Source organism: Myotis nattereri (assembly GCF_964212035.1).
Source record: "Myotis nattereri genome assembly, chromosome: 8".
NCBI lineage: Eukaryota > Metazoa > Chordata > Mammalia > Chiroptera > Vespertilionidae > Myotis > Myotis nattereri.
The window spans coordinates 74974700-74989167 of NC_138083.1; the positions used below are offsets into that span (position 1 = coordinate 74974700).

The following is a 14468-nucleotide window of genomic DNA, read 5'->3' on the forward strand; positions in this document are numbered from 1 at the left end:
TCATTATTTCTATTCTATTGATGAGGAAAATGAGGCTTAGCTTTATAAACCAAGGGCTTGACCTCTGAACTGCTCTGTACATCCCATCTGTTACAACTTTACTGTTACAGGGTCTCTAGTAAAGACAGTCTAGATCAGTGGTTCTCAACCTTCCTAATGCCACGACCCTTTAATACAGTTCCTCATGTTGTGGTGACCCCCAACCATAAAATTATTTTCGTTGCTACTTCATAACTGTAATTTTGCTACTGTTATGAATCGTAATGTAAATATCTGATATGCAGGATGTATTTTCATTGTTACAAATTGAACATAATTAAAGCATAGTGATGAATCACAAAAACAATATGTAATTATATATGTGTTTTCCGATGGTCTTAGGCGACCCCTGTGAAAGAGTCATTCGACCCCCAGAGGGGTCGCGACCCACAGGTTGAGAACCACTGGTCTAGATGAATCCCTAGTTCATGTCAGAAGTTAATGTAATTGACATTTCAGGTTATCTTAAGATTCAGAACTGATAGAATGTTCCTCCTCCAAGATGACTATTGTGTTTTTCTCATTTTACACAAAAGGAAAGGGAGGTTCTTATTTAGTAGGGATTAGGAGTCAGATTTATTAGACTTTAAATTCCTTGCTCTTTCTAAAGTTCTGGCTAATAAGCTTTCTCATATTTTGCTATGAGCAGTGAAATTTCCCCTGCCACTCCCATTCTCTGACAACCTCACACTCCCTGGTGGAGAGATGCCTAGGCATCCATTTGTAGGCTAACAGCTATAAAGATATTCTAATCAACAAGATTCTCTTATTTTTAGATGACAATAGTAGCTTCTAATCACAGTCACCTAACACCCCCATCCTCCACCCCCTGTGCTCATTTTTGTAAAATGAGGCTTGAATAGTTACTAGTCCCCTGCCCAGCCCTGAGTCCATACTCAATGTCAACTGTTAGGAAGACACCTATTTCTTAACATTATTGCATGAAAGCCACAAACATGTCAAACTAAGATGTCAAGAAAATTTGTGGAATAGTAACTTTTTTGAGCTGCCAGACCAAAGAGTCATTTATTTTTCATTTTATTTGTAGACAGGACAGAGCTCACACCTTTCCACAGGAGAGTCTGTCACACTCTGGACATACAGTAATTCAAATGTGTGTCAGATCAGGCAAGTCCACAGTCCTAAGTTCTCTCTGTAGCTTCCTGCTGGGATTTCTTGCTATGGATGAAAAGATGGGCTTCAAAGTCAGGCAGACATGGCTTTAAATCTTAAATTAACCTCTTGACAAGCTGTGCCACCTTGATCCGTTCATTTAATATTCTGAGCCTTAGATTTCCGAATCTAAAATTTGTGACAATCTCTGGGATTGGCACTACCCTTACGTTTTTACTCAAAGTATATCTTTTTGACTATAAGATTTGATTCATAAAATCACAGTATTGATCAGATAGGAGTTCTATTCCAAATATTTTCAGATACTCTTTTAGCCCAAATATATCAGGAAATATATTAGCAGCAATGGAAATGATGGCTCGTCTGGTGCAGTGGGGCATATCCCTATTTATTTCCATATTGAGTCATTCTGGTCTTCTTACTAGTTAAACAGACAAGATCATTTCACTCCTATTTGTCTTTCCCTCTCCATTATGTAGGAATCCCTTAGGATCCCCACTTTGAATACTTAGAGAACCCCTTATGATACACCTTGATTGACCTGTGACCTTCCCATTATTAGAGTCCTATGGGACAAAGCTAGTCATCGGAGTTCCAGTAGTTCCAACTCAGTTGTTTCCTTCCCTAGAGAGATTATCGTCATACCTACTGTGTGGGGGCTACTTGGAAGTACATTGGGCCATTCCACCATCAATAGCTTCTCCAGCATGAATACCACAAAATAACCTGATCTGAAAAATCCTCTTTGCTTTCTAAAGTCAATTATGTACTTTGGAGGCAGGACATCCTTAGCTCAGGGTCATAACTCTGTCTGCATGGCTCTAGGATAGCTATTAACTTCATATGCCACTTCCTCTCCCTTTCTCTTTTCCCCTTTTTCTCCTCACTTGCCCTTTCCTCTTAAAACCACTTTTACTGATGCCTACTTGTCTGTTAAGGATCTCTGTTTGGTCTTGCAATTACAGTCCACCATTTCCCTTCCGAGCTTGACTTCATTATTATCTCCTGATAAAAGAACTACTAATAAAAGACTGCAGTAATCAATATGACAATTAGTTTCTACCTTGGAAGAAATCCCAAAATTTTCTGAACTCTAACAGCTATTGAATATGCGTTCCTGTTCTCTATTGCGGTCTGGATGTAATGCTCTCGAACTATATTCTTTCTATTCCTGATCCTTAAGCACAACTAGAAGAAGTAGCACTGAGCCTGACTAAGAACTGCTTAGAGAAATGTGGTAACGTGCCTGTCTTTGAGCCTGAATTCCAAGGCTCCCTCCTGATGCCTTGTGTAAAAAGGGAGAGGCAGCCCTGGTACTTTCTCTTGGGAGATAAAGGGTTTGGTACCCTCTAGCAAAGTGGGTTTGTGAGTCAGGGAGCCTCACTGAAGTGCTCAGGAAATATTTGTTGAATGAATATTGCAGATAAAAATTGCTTTACATCTAGATAACGCCAGTTCAGTTTTTCATGTTATTTTTGCTTTAATTTTTCAGACTTTTTGAAAAGACCTCTGGAGAGTTATGTGAAAAAATTAAAAGTACCAGTTCATGTAATTCGAATGGAACAGCGTTCTGGATTAATCAGAGCCAGGTTAAAAGGAGCCGCTGTGTCCAAAGGCCAAGTGATCACATTCTTAGATGCTCACTGTGAGTGCACAGTGGGGTGGCTGGAGCCTCTCTTAGCCAGGATCAAACAGGACAGGTAATTTTTTGGAGTCTGTAAACATGTTTTCAGTGTGTTTGTCCTAAACTACATGGTAAGCTGCAAAATTCTGTATTTGTGAATAATACAAAAACAATTTCCTCTGAAGCTAATTATGAAGACCACATTCTAAAGTCTGGAAGGAATGTTTGCAAACTCTTATTAATGAGGCTGGATTAGGAAGCATGCTGTTAAGATGTATACTGTGTATATACTCTGTTCACTGAGCGGGGGCAGAAGAGATGGACAGTGAAGTCAGGAAGAGTAGGGTAAAACCCTTTGCTTGTCTCTACTCTGTGAAGCCAACACTGGAGCAGGCAGGATATCCCATCTCGGTTTAGGCATGTCAAACTCATTAAATGAGGCATGCAACCTGCCGGCCAGGAGTTTGACATACTTGGTCTACATGTTTCCTGGAAATGTAGGACAGCAAGAAGTAGAAGAGGATGGGGAGATACGTGTTACATCCTGAAATGCTGAAAAGCACTATAATCCTATACAATAAATAGGTAATATGCAAATTATCCCTCACACCCTCACAATATGGCTGCCTATGACTAGGCCGGCAGGGGGGTTAGTGAGGGACGACCAAACGACTGAACAAGCAGGCTGTGTGGGGCGACCAGGCTGGCGGGGGGGAAGGGGGTGTGCAGTTGGGGGCAACCAGGCTGGTAGGGGGGTAGTAAGGGGTGACCAGGCTGGTGGGGGAGAGGGGCTTTAGGAGCAACCAGGCTGGCAGGGAGGGCAGTAAGGGGTGACGGGGGGGGGGGAGGGCAGTTAGGGGTGACCAGGCTGGCAAGGGGGGGACAGTTAGGGGCGACCAGGCAGGCAGGTGAGCAATTAGGAGCCAGCGGTCCAGGATTGTGAGAGAGATGTCCGACTGCCAGTTTAGGCCAAAACCGGCAGTCGGACAACCCCCGAGGGATCCCAGATTGGAGAGGGTGCAGGCTGGACTGAGGAAACACCCCCGCCCCCACACGCATTTCGTGCACTGGGCCTCTAGCCTTAGATAACACAGGAGCAGCATTGGGTGCTGTGGGTGCCCATGATTGTCTTCTTTCTTAATGCACATTTGTTAAAGAATGTCTACTATTGGGCTCTGGCTTGGTTCTGTGTATCAGGAGAGCACCTGACTCTTCAGTTTGCTAGACCTCTATTAGTTGAATTTCTGCTTGTCCTCGCAGTTTGAGCTAGAGCCTGTCTGTGTCAACTTAACATTGAGGTTTAGATTTTAGCACGCTAAACTTTTACTGGTCACGTGGAGCATAGGGCATGTCACAGCCATTACATCTATTCTGTTTGTTAGCAATTGCTGGACCTCAATCTCTACCCATTCAAAGATGAACAGGAAGTACCTACATTGGCGATGAGGAGATACAACAGCTTTAGGAAGTAATAGGTGACTGACTTAGGAAATACTTGCTTGCGTAAAGACAACACATAGCCTTGATGAAGCAGGAGCTGGGATCCATGGAGAGAAGCACCGTGAAGTGACAACCGAAATAAGAAAGGGGATTGGCTGAAATCATCACAGCAGCTTCCAGTTCAGGCTGTGTGGTAGATTAGGATCCCAAGTAAGTTTCCCAGCTGGAAAGCTAAATGCTGGGCAAAATACAAAAATCAGTTTTAAATGCATCACTGACTTGGCAGCAAAGTAAGAAATTTTGCAGGTCTCAAAACAAAGTGAGAACAAGTGAGTAGTTCAAACACAAAAGCCAGCTTTCACTTGTACGGTTTCCGCTGAACTTGGGGACACTGAGCCTCTGCCTTGAAAGACAGGACAGGAGACAAACCCTGGCCCTGCCTGAGTAGGAAGGTGAATAGCAAACACCTGTCTAGAGCGAGGACCCTGTCATCTGTACCTCAGCGTAAGTGAGGAGGGGAAATAAATCCCACCACCCCAGAGAAAATGTGCCTGCTTCAACCTTGGCATGGGTGGCAGAGGGGAAACAGATCTCTCCTAAGAATTTATACACAGAATATGGAAAATAGAAAACCAACTCAACTCGTCTTATGGAACTAGTATAACCTTAACAGGAAAACCAGAAAAGATATATGTTGAAAAATATTCAAACCTACTCATGAATGCTAATACAAAAATATCACAATACCAGCAAACTTGAGTCCAACTTAGAGGGAGACAATTATATATATTATATATGCACATATATATTAATATGTACAATATTTTATATAAACACATACATATATATCATAGCATGATCAATTCATTTAGTTTAATATAAAGCCAATTTATATAATACACCCCATTAACACATTTCTGAAACTGATTAAAACTCTGGGACCACTTCAGTAGGTACAGAATAAGGGTCCATTTATAATTAAAATTACTTAGCGAACGGTTATAGAATGGAAATTTACTAATCTGAGAAAGGACAACTTAAAAACAACAAAACCTTAGCAAGCAAACATCATGTTAATGGAGAAATGTTGAAAGTATTTTTTAAAAGATGTGGAACAAGATAAGGATGCCATGAATTACTACTGTTCCTCAGGATTATTAAGAAGTTGTAGATTTTACAGTGATACAAGAAGTAAGTAAAAGGTGTCAGGGTTGGCAAAGAAAAAATCAGTGTGCTAAGTTGTAGAGGATTTTTTTCTGTTAAGAAAAATAATTTTGCTGCGTAACTAATTGGCTGTGAGGCAATTTTGCCATAAAAAAGATGAAATAACCGGTTGACAGTTTGGAGTATTTTTGTTTGATTTCATTTCTCCATTGACAAATCAATCAACTGTAGTAAAAAAGATAGCTGCTTGCCAGTTTTAGTTTGGTTGGTTGGTGTCATTTCCTTATTGACAAAGTTCTTACAGTAACTCCCATTTTTATATAACTTTTAGCTAGCCCTTACATGTCTGTACAGTGACAAGTAGACATGGTGGTCTTAAAATACTTAGCATTTCGCCTGGGGCTGGGGCCAAGTGTGGGCTAGAAGGGGTCAATGGGGGAAAGGGGACATCTGTAATACTTTCAACAATAGAGATTTAAAAAATAGTTAACATTTCTTTCAGATGACAGTGATTTGCCCCAAGAGTTGGTTTCTTATTTTCAAGCACAGAAGTAATTCAGGGCATCCTTATACAAAGCTAGAGCATCTGAGAACGTTCTGTTCATACCAATCCAGTGCACACTGCAGCAGAGAGAGGCCGAGGGCCCTCTTGGAGGTCGCAGGGTTGAACCCACATTTCCCCTGGGCCAAATCCACAACATAAACCCAGTTATTTGCACAGTATTGCCATGAAACTACACACATTTTAAACAAAATGTTTTAATTTTTGTATCCACACTTTCATGTTTATGTCTTATGTTTTAACATCTCTTTCTTGTGATTTTATTTTTATGGCCAATTCGTTATACATTGAAAATGCCTGAGGCAACGTTTTTAGCAATGTTCACAGCAAAAATACTAGATGGTGGTGGTTTGGTGGCAAATAATGTAAAAGTATGAATGAAAAAGGGATGGACAGTTATCACAACATTATAAATAAATAGTTATGATGTTACGTTGGTAGGATATAGCAGGTATCCCCTTTTCTTCCCCATTGACCTCCATCCTGCTCTGACCTCCTCCCCAGGCCTTCACTGCACTATTGTCTGTGTCCATATATGCATGTAAGTTCTTTGGTTAACCTCTTCCCCCCACCCCCTTCCCTCTGAAATGTTCTTATTTTAAAAACACTTAGTGTACTATTGTTATAGTAGGCCTCAAAAAGGGAAGCTCTGGAAGATTTTTAAATTTGCCTTTCTGATTTCAGGAAAACAGTGGTGTGTCCCATCATCGACGTGATCAGTGATGATACTTTTGAGTACATGGCGGGTTCTGATATGACCTATGGGGGATTCAATTGGAAGCTCAATTTTCGCTGGTACCCTGTTCCCCAAAGAGAAATGGACAGAAGGAAAGGTGACCGGACTCTTCCTGTCAGGTAATTAATTTGTCAAACATTTTCCCTAGAGTGTTATTGGCAGGGGATTGTGAAGCTTTGGGAATTATAAGGATTATAAGTGTATTTTCAGAGACATGAAACATATGGGTACCTTATATGTATTTAAGAGCCATCTTTCACATATATCATTACTTTAAAGAGGTATTTTTCCCCTTGATCAATTAATAAAATTGGAATTTTTTGCTTATACAAATCTAGTGCACACAAAAAATGGTGACATACATATATTCTTTCTTTCCTATATGAACATTTTGCAAATCTATAAGTCAGAATTTATGCTTTAATTCAGTTGTTAAGGATAATAATATTGATCTTAAATCAAACTACCCCTTAATTATACGTGTTAATATGTGAAAATATTACTTAAAACTGGGTTCTTGTACCAAAATATAAGATTTTAAATTCAGACTAGCACCATCTGGATGATATTTACTGACTGGTAAAGTTTAGAAAGCTTGTTTTAAATATAAAAAGGACTAGAATTGACATATGTGTAAAAATGAATTTTCATTAGTGCACTTCTGAATTTTCTTTTGTTCTACATTTGGTCATATATAGACCTTTTTTTTCCAGAAAGGGATAATAACCGTCCTGCTATTCACACTCTTTAACCTGAGAGCCTGAGCTTTCTGAGCCTTCCTGGGATTGATCCCAGCTGCATCCACATGCTGTTGCCGTAGTCATCGAGAGTGCCATCACAAGCAGGCTTTTTAGGTTTCCCCATACTGGGCTTCTCAGATCTGCCTCCCCTTGAATTCAAGCCCTGTCCTGGCAGAGTACACAAGAGGTGTCAATGATTCTGACCTCCTTCCCCTGGCCTGCTGGAGTTCTTTCCTAGTAAAGGAATTTTCCACTCCTACACTGACGAGTCAAATCACCATCTAAGCCAAGGGTTCCTAAACACTTGGTAAATGATGGACTTCTCTGCAAAATCTAATGAATGCTATGTCTCCTCTAAGGAGAGGAGTGCACATATACAAACCGAAGATACAGTATATAATTCTAGGAAACTTACAGATGCCCCAAACCCAGGTCAAGAAACCCCTGAACTAAATACTCACTCTGGGTGTTGGCCTATTCCCTTTGACTCCTACCATACTAGACTTTCTTTTTCTCTTCTAAAATCAAACTAAGTCCTAATTTTTGTGTGTGTGTGGAAACAACTATTCCTACTGGAAAAACAAATATGCCAACCTCACTAGGGCATGGAATGAGTACATTTTAGAGTTACAGAGGCGGCCCAGTTCATCCTGAAATTCGACCTCCATGGTGTCTTTCTCCCTAAAACTTCATAGTTTTCTTCTAGTCGGAGCCTAGTTTTTCTTCACACTCATTCTTCAAGGAAATCAAATGTTTGGTAGTCATTTAGTTAAACCTCCTTCTTATCATGTCTCTGCTTAATTCCATATTCCCACCTGTTCTGCATATGGGGGCCGTGTTTTGCGGAACAAAGCTCCTCTCTTGCCAAGGATATACCATACTTGGTGGTCAGGATGATGATCCCCGAAGGATGTATAGATTTTATTCTGTACTTCATCTTCTTTCCTTAACGGTTCCAGTCAGGTATAGGGAAAGGGTCCCGTGTATTTCAGCCTGTTTAATCTTATGTCTTTGCAGTATTTGCCTTCCTTTAGAACAGCGGTTCTCAACCTGGGGGTCGAACGACCCTTTCACACGGGTCGCGTAAGACGATCGGAAAACACATATATGTGTTTTTGTGATTAATCACTATGCTTTAATTATGTTCAATTTGTAACAATGAAATTGGGGGTCACCACAACATGAGGAACTGTATTAAAGGGTCGTGGCATTAGGAAGGTTGAGAACCACTGCTTTAGAACCTGTTGTGTTAAGAGTTGCTCACACGAATCTAGTGGGTTACCATAGCCGCTTTTAGAGTTGCTAGGAACTGTGGAGTAGGTGCACTCTCAAGTGGAGAGAATTTTGAAAAATAGCTTCAGTTTAAGGAGTTTCCAGGTGGATGCTGAGGAAGAGCCTGTGGGAGTGGAGAGGAGGACTGTGACGGCCTGACCAGGGTGCAGGTCATGTCTGAAAACCAAATAACAGAGCAAGCCCCTGGAGGCTGCTATGAAAATCCCCAAGAGTGTGAGAATAAGCATTTATTCTGTCATTATAAACAGTTATAAAACAACTTTTTAAAACAAAAACTGATTGTCAATTTAAATTGTAATTAACAATATAGTATTATGATTGAATTTCAGGACACCTACCATGGCCGGAGGCCTGTTTTCAATAGACAGAGATTACTTTCAGGAGATTGGAACATATGATGCTGGAATGGATATCTGGGGAGGAGAAAACCTAGAAATTTCCTTTAGGGTAAGTTCCCTTTGAAAAAGTAATCTACTTAACCTTAAGTATGGATATGGTTTAATTATTCATGTTATTGCTAAATAAAAAAATTAATCTTGTATGAGTTCAACCAGACTTCAGAGCCTTCAGTTCATAAAAAAGTTGGCGATACTATTAAGCAAGTAATTCAGTTATTTTAATATTCTACCTATAAAACTTATACAAGATTCCCTATTTGTTTATAATTTCTGTTACTGAAGTAATTCAAACTAGCTCTAAAAATAGTCAACATGTTATTCAAATGACATTGTGTATTTCTGCAAATAACCTGGTTTTAGACACACAGCTTATGGTGGAAACCACACCGACTGCACTGTAATCTGAACCCGCTCACTCCTTAGTGGACATCTGCCGCTTATATAAGGGGAGGCTCGGACTCTGATCCTCTTGGAGATCCTAGTCAGCTTTCTCACTTTATGATCCTGGGGAAAAGTGAAAGTACACACACTGAATATTTAAATTGTAAGCAGTTGGTAGATTTTTAATTTATGGAAACACTTTTTTGAAAGGAGCAAAAGGATAATTTCATTAACCCTTTGAGTGCCAACCAATATCCTAGGAACTATGCTAAAATTGCCAAGGCATTTTTGCTGATTTTACAGCAGTTTAGGAAAAAAATTGTGAATCGCAAGTAAATGAAGTTACATATTCAATATCTTCCACAAAACCGTCATCTTCACAGCAAGAATTGACATATTTAGCAATATCATCATCACAAATAAAAGCAGACTTAGAACTGGACACTACAGAAGGAGTGCGATAGCGCTCCCGCTCCCGGCACTTTTGGCGAAAGACAGGAGGAGCGCATTCGCGCTCCCTGGCACTCAAGGGGTTAAATAAGCATGGGAAACCATACTTGATCTGTCTTTTAGCCCCTTTTTGCTTACAAGGACAACAGAGTGTGTTGTCACGGTCTACCTGGATAACTCATGAGATTCCCAGGCTGTGTTTAATGTGCAGACTGTGACACAGGTTTGGAGGAGGAAGAACAGACAGGACTCTGGCTAAATATTCTGTGGTCAAAAGTTTTTTTGACCATGAACCATATTAATAAATACATTATTCATTATACACACACGGCACATAAACATTTCATGAAACAGTATGTCCTTGTTAGCAAGTACTAGTTGCAATTCATCAAATTTGAATTTATGATCCTTTTATGAGTCATGGTCTGCAGTTAGGAAAATACTGCTCTAGAGCTCATTATCGTTTCTGTATTTAGCCTATCTTTTTTGAATTTAACCTTCACCTTCTGGTTTAATCAGAACCAAAAATTAGAGAAAGGTTTGCTCCCGAGGAAGCATGGTTTTAAAAAGATCATGTCACTGGTGCTCTACTATACGCCTGTGAAATTTCAAGTATGAGATTCAGCAGATGCGAACAGATTTCTTTTTCAACAATCACTGTTTAAAATGAGTCTTCTCTGGTGTTGTGTTCAGATTTGGCAATGTGGAGGCACCCTGGAGATCGTTACTTGCTCACATGTTGGACACGTGTTTCGGAAAGCTACACCTTACACGTTTCCGGGAGGCACAGGACAGATTATCAACAAAAATAACAGACGCCTTGCAGAAGTGTGGATGGATGAATTCAAGAATTTCTTCTATATAATTTCTCCAGGTTAGCATTATTTTACATTAGAAATACAGGACTAACTTGCTTGTCCCTGATCTTAATTCCTTCTGAGGAGAGGTAAGAAGAGGTAGAAAAAGCTTTGAGCAGAGGTGAAACACTTACCTACATAAATCATTGTAAGAAATAAATGAAATCACACAGTATAAAAAGCACGTAGCAGCCCTGGCTGGGTGGCTTGGTTGGTTGGAGCATTGTCCCGTACACCAAAAAAGGTTGTGGGTTTGGTCTTTGGTTGGAGTACATACAGGAGGCACCAATCAGTGGTTTCTCTCACATCACTGTTTCTTTCAAAATCAATAAAAGCATGTCCTCGAGTGAGGAATAAAGAAAATAGAGTGTTTAGCAGAATGCCTGGTATAATATATTATTAACAATAATAAGTTATCCAGGTCAGTATTGTAGAAATTACTGTTAGTCCAGGTGTTACGTGTGTTGTTACCTAACTGCGACATTTAACGTTGATGTGAAGTGCTGAGAATCTCCAAGCCCGTCCGAGCCCAGTGGTAGCATGCCTCCAGGGACTTTTCTCCAGACGTTTGTCTCATCTTCAGTTTTGTGGGAATAGCTGTTCGATGAGCTGGAAATCTGCCTGGCAGTGTTACCATTCCCTCCTCGACATTTATTTGGGCAAAATAAATCTTGATTTTTGTTTTTGCCTTAACATAGTAAAGTTTTCTGATCCCATATAACTTACATTTGTATTATTATTAGCAAGTATACCATTCTCACATATATTAGTACATTTTTTCCAAAGAAAAATTAAATTTATTTCCTCATTTTATACTTTGGGAAGTGGATCTATGGTATATCACTTGAATAGTCACACATCACCAAAATGGTGCCACTTTTCCCATCATCTGGCTTAGTTAGATGTAATACATAAATAGAAATATGCTACCAATAGAACATCAATAATTCAATCACTCATTTCTTTTAACAGGTGTTACGAAGGTAGATTATGGAGATATAGCATCAAGACTTGGTCTAAGACACAAACTCCAATGCAAACCTTTCTCTTGGTACCTAGAGAATATTTATCCTGATTCGCAGATTCCACGTCACTATTTCTCTTTGGGAGAGGTAAAAAAAAAAAATAGTATTCTATGTGGTTATTATATTCTCACATATCAAAATCAATAGAGGTTAAACGTCCAACAAGAAGTACCTTCATATTAAAATTACATAATCATAAGTGTGGGAAAATTCTTATTAGTTGACAGTCTACCTCAAAACTTGAAACCTTACTGTTTTTTTATTGTATTTTCTTAAAATAAGAATGCTCTACCCCTAGCCTTTCATAGTTGGACTCTCGTTACAAAATATTAGTGTCTTCCATAGACTTCTAATTTTAACAAACTGACCCATTTAGTTGAAACCATATACTCCTAAAGTTAATGTCCTAATGTTAATTAGCCTGAATCAAAACTTGAAGAACTTCAAAGTAAATATAATAAATTATAAAGAACTGACAAGGAAACTTGCAAGGCCATTGATAATTAATTGTATTTTTAATACTCATTATTTTTCCTTTGTGAGTTCTAAATCTCATTTTGGGTGGGGCGATGGAAAGAATGTTGGTAGCATGTTTGTTTCTGATGATGCCTTTAGTCATTGCTCTTAGAATTCGGCAACAAGTTTTCTTGAAACCTGAAATAATGTGCTTCTTAATGCTTGTAATTAACATAGTTAGTTGTGCTTTGGAGTTTGGCCTTTGTATCTTTATGGGTGCCCATAGTATAGGGTTTGATGTGAGAGAGACATGTGCCCTAATCCACAGTGTTCTTAAAGTGTCCCATTCTGCCTCCAGCCCAAACTGTGCTCTGTGGATGGGAAATCCAGGTCCTTTTCTTTAACTGAGAGGTCTGGTCAAATCAAGGAATCTGTGTCAGGAGGGGTCCCATGGAGATTGGTAGGGACAAAGTCCCTGATGGCTTCAAGGGATTGAGGGAGAAAAGGAAGTGGAGATCATGAGTGGACAAGTCTTGGAAGAAATTTTGTTACAGAAAAAAGAGCAGAGTGATGGGTGGTTGCTGGAGGGGAATATGAGGTTAAGTAAGAATTTTTGTTGTTTATTTTTGCTATGATGAAACTGTGCTAATGCAAATGACCCAAAAAAGAAAATGTGAATATGCTCAAATCAAGCCACTGATTGCAGGAGTTATGTGGGAGGAATGGGAGGGATGCCTGCAGTATACAGGGGAGGGAGAAGTGGGGGCAGGGGAGAAGGCAGTTCATCCATTGGTACTGGGAAGAAGGTAGAGGGAATGGGCTAGTGCCGGCCAGTTGTAGATTTGGGGGGAGAAGAAGCTGGTGGTTTGTGGTGGAAGTGTGAGGAAGTTCTAATGACTTGTTTGCTCATATAAGAGGGAAGAGGTGGTATTGGGGATGGGGATTGGGGAAAAGATGTCATTTAGAAACAGGATGTGGGAGCAAATAGATCCCAGAGGGAGCCGATGGTGGTGAGCTAGAGCAGTTTCAACCTGGTTGTGTTTTCTCCCGTGTTGTCCTTAGTAGTTACTGAGGCTGCTTCGGGGCTGAAAGTTCCCTACCTCTGAATGTCGTTGTGCTTTAAGTAATTCACCCTCAAATAAGTGATGTGGAGTGTGTTGCCTCATTAATGAGCATCTGTTCCCTTTGCTGTAGCCTCATTCAGGTCAAGAAAGGCCCGGGGAAGGTGATGTGCCATGGGAAGATTCATAGCAGTTGCTCCTGTCACTTGCCTTTAGAATAAAGAATGAAAAGGTGTTCTTTCCCTTTCAACTGACCCAGTTTTGGACAACACCTGGGCGTTGTTAGCTGAGCCAGAATATAGGTGTATTACAAAGAGCCACTTGTCTAACCCATAGCAGACGATTGCCAAAGCAAACTTGCCTTTTACCTGCCTCTTGCCAGCTGGCTTTCTCTATAAGGAACAGATTTAACCCTCTGTGGCCTGCTTGTTCTTAGCTAAGCAGCTGGCTTACTCTTGTGTACCCTTCATGGCAAGCCACACTATGCAGATGAAAGCTGATTGCCGGACCGGGGCCAGGCGTTCTCAAGCTTGTGATCAGAGCTCTGCCTGCGTGAGCCTCCTTCACGACAGCCTGGAACCTAGCCTTCACGGGTCTTTTGTCAGACTCGGGCCCGGGAGACCTGGAATCACAGGCTTTCAGAGTAGGAAGGGAAATTGGAAAGTGTAAACTTCATCTCTGATTTCACTGAGCCCAACTCTCCTAAGCTCCTGTAGGGCCTGGAACTGAATAAATGTGTTCCATTGTGATATCTAATAGCTGTTAATCCAGGAGATGAATATTTTAAACAACAACCACAAAAAGCAAGGAATTCATACCCCTAGTGGGTTAGCCAGTCTCTAGACTGACCGTAGCTTCTCCAGGCAGATCTGATGATCCTAAGGTTCAGTGAGCATGAGCTCCATGTCTAGCACCAACCTGAGTGCTTCACCAATATTAACTCTTTATCCTCACATTAACACTATGAGATATAGGTGCTGTTCTCCCCACTTCACAGTAAGTAAATTGAGGCATACGTAAATGGTTTAAACAACAGGGCAAAGGTCACAGCCACAAAATGGAAAAGACAGGATTCAAAAGCAGGCAGTCTGGCTCAAGAGCCTGTATT

At 40.3% G+C, this 14468-nt stretch overlaps 1 protein-coding gene across 3 annotated transcripts in view; it reads left to right on the forward strand.

Annotated features, from left to right (window-relative positions):
• GALNT1 (polypeptide N-acetylgalactosaminyltransferase 1) overlaps positions 1 to 14468 on the forward strand; it is a 77063-nt gene that overhangs the window by 52706 nt on the left and 9889 nt on the right. For all 3 annotated transcript variants that reach the window (XM_081097429.1, XM_081097427.1, XM_081097428.1), the window contains 5 exons: positions 2666 to 2873; positions 6648 to 6818; positions 9062 to 9179; positions 10655 to 10835; positions 11791 to 11930. In XM_081097429.1, the coding sequence (XP_080953555.1) occupies positions 2731 to 2873; positions 6648 to 6818; positions 9062 to 9179; positions 10655 to 10835; positions 11791 to 11930 (753 nt within the window). In that variant the 5' untranslated portion in view covers positions 2666 to 2730. The remainder of the gene's footprint in view (positions 1 to 2665; positions 2874 to 6647; positions 6819 to 9061; positions 9180 to 10654; positions 10836 to 11790; positions 11931 to 14468) is intronic.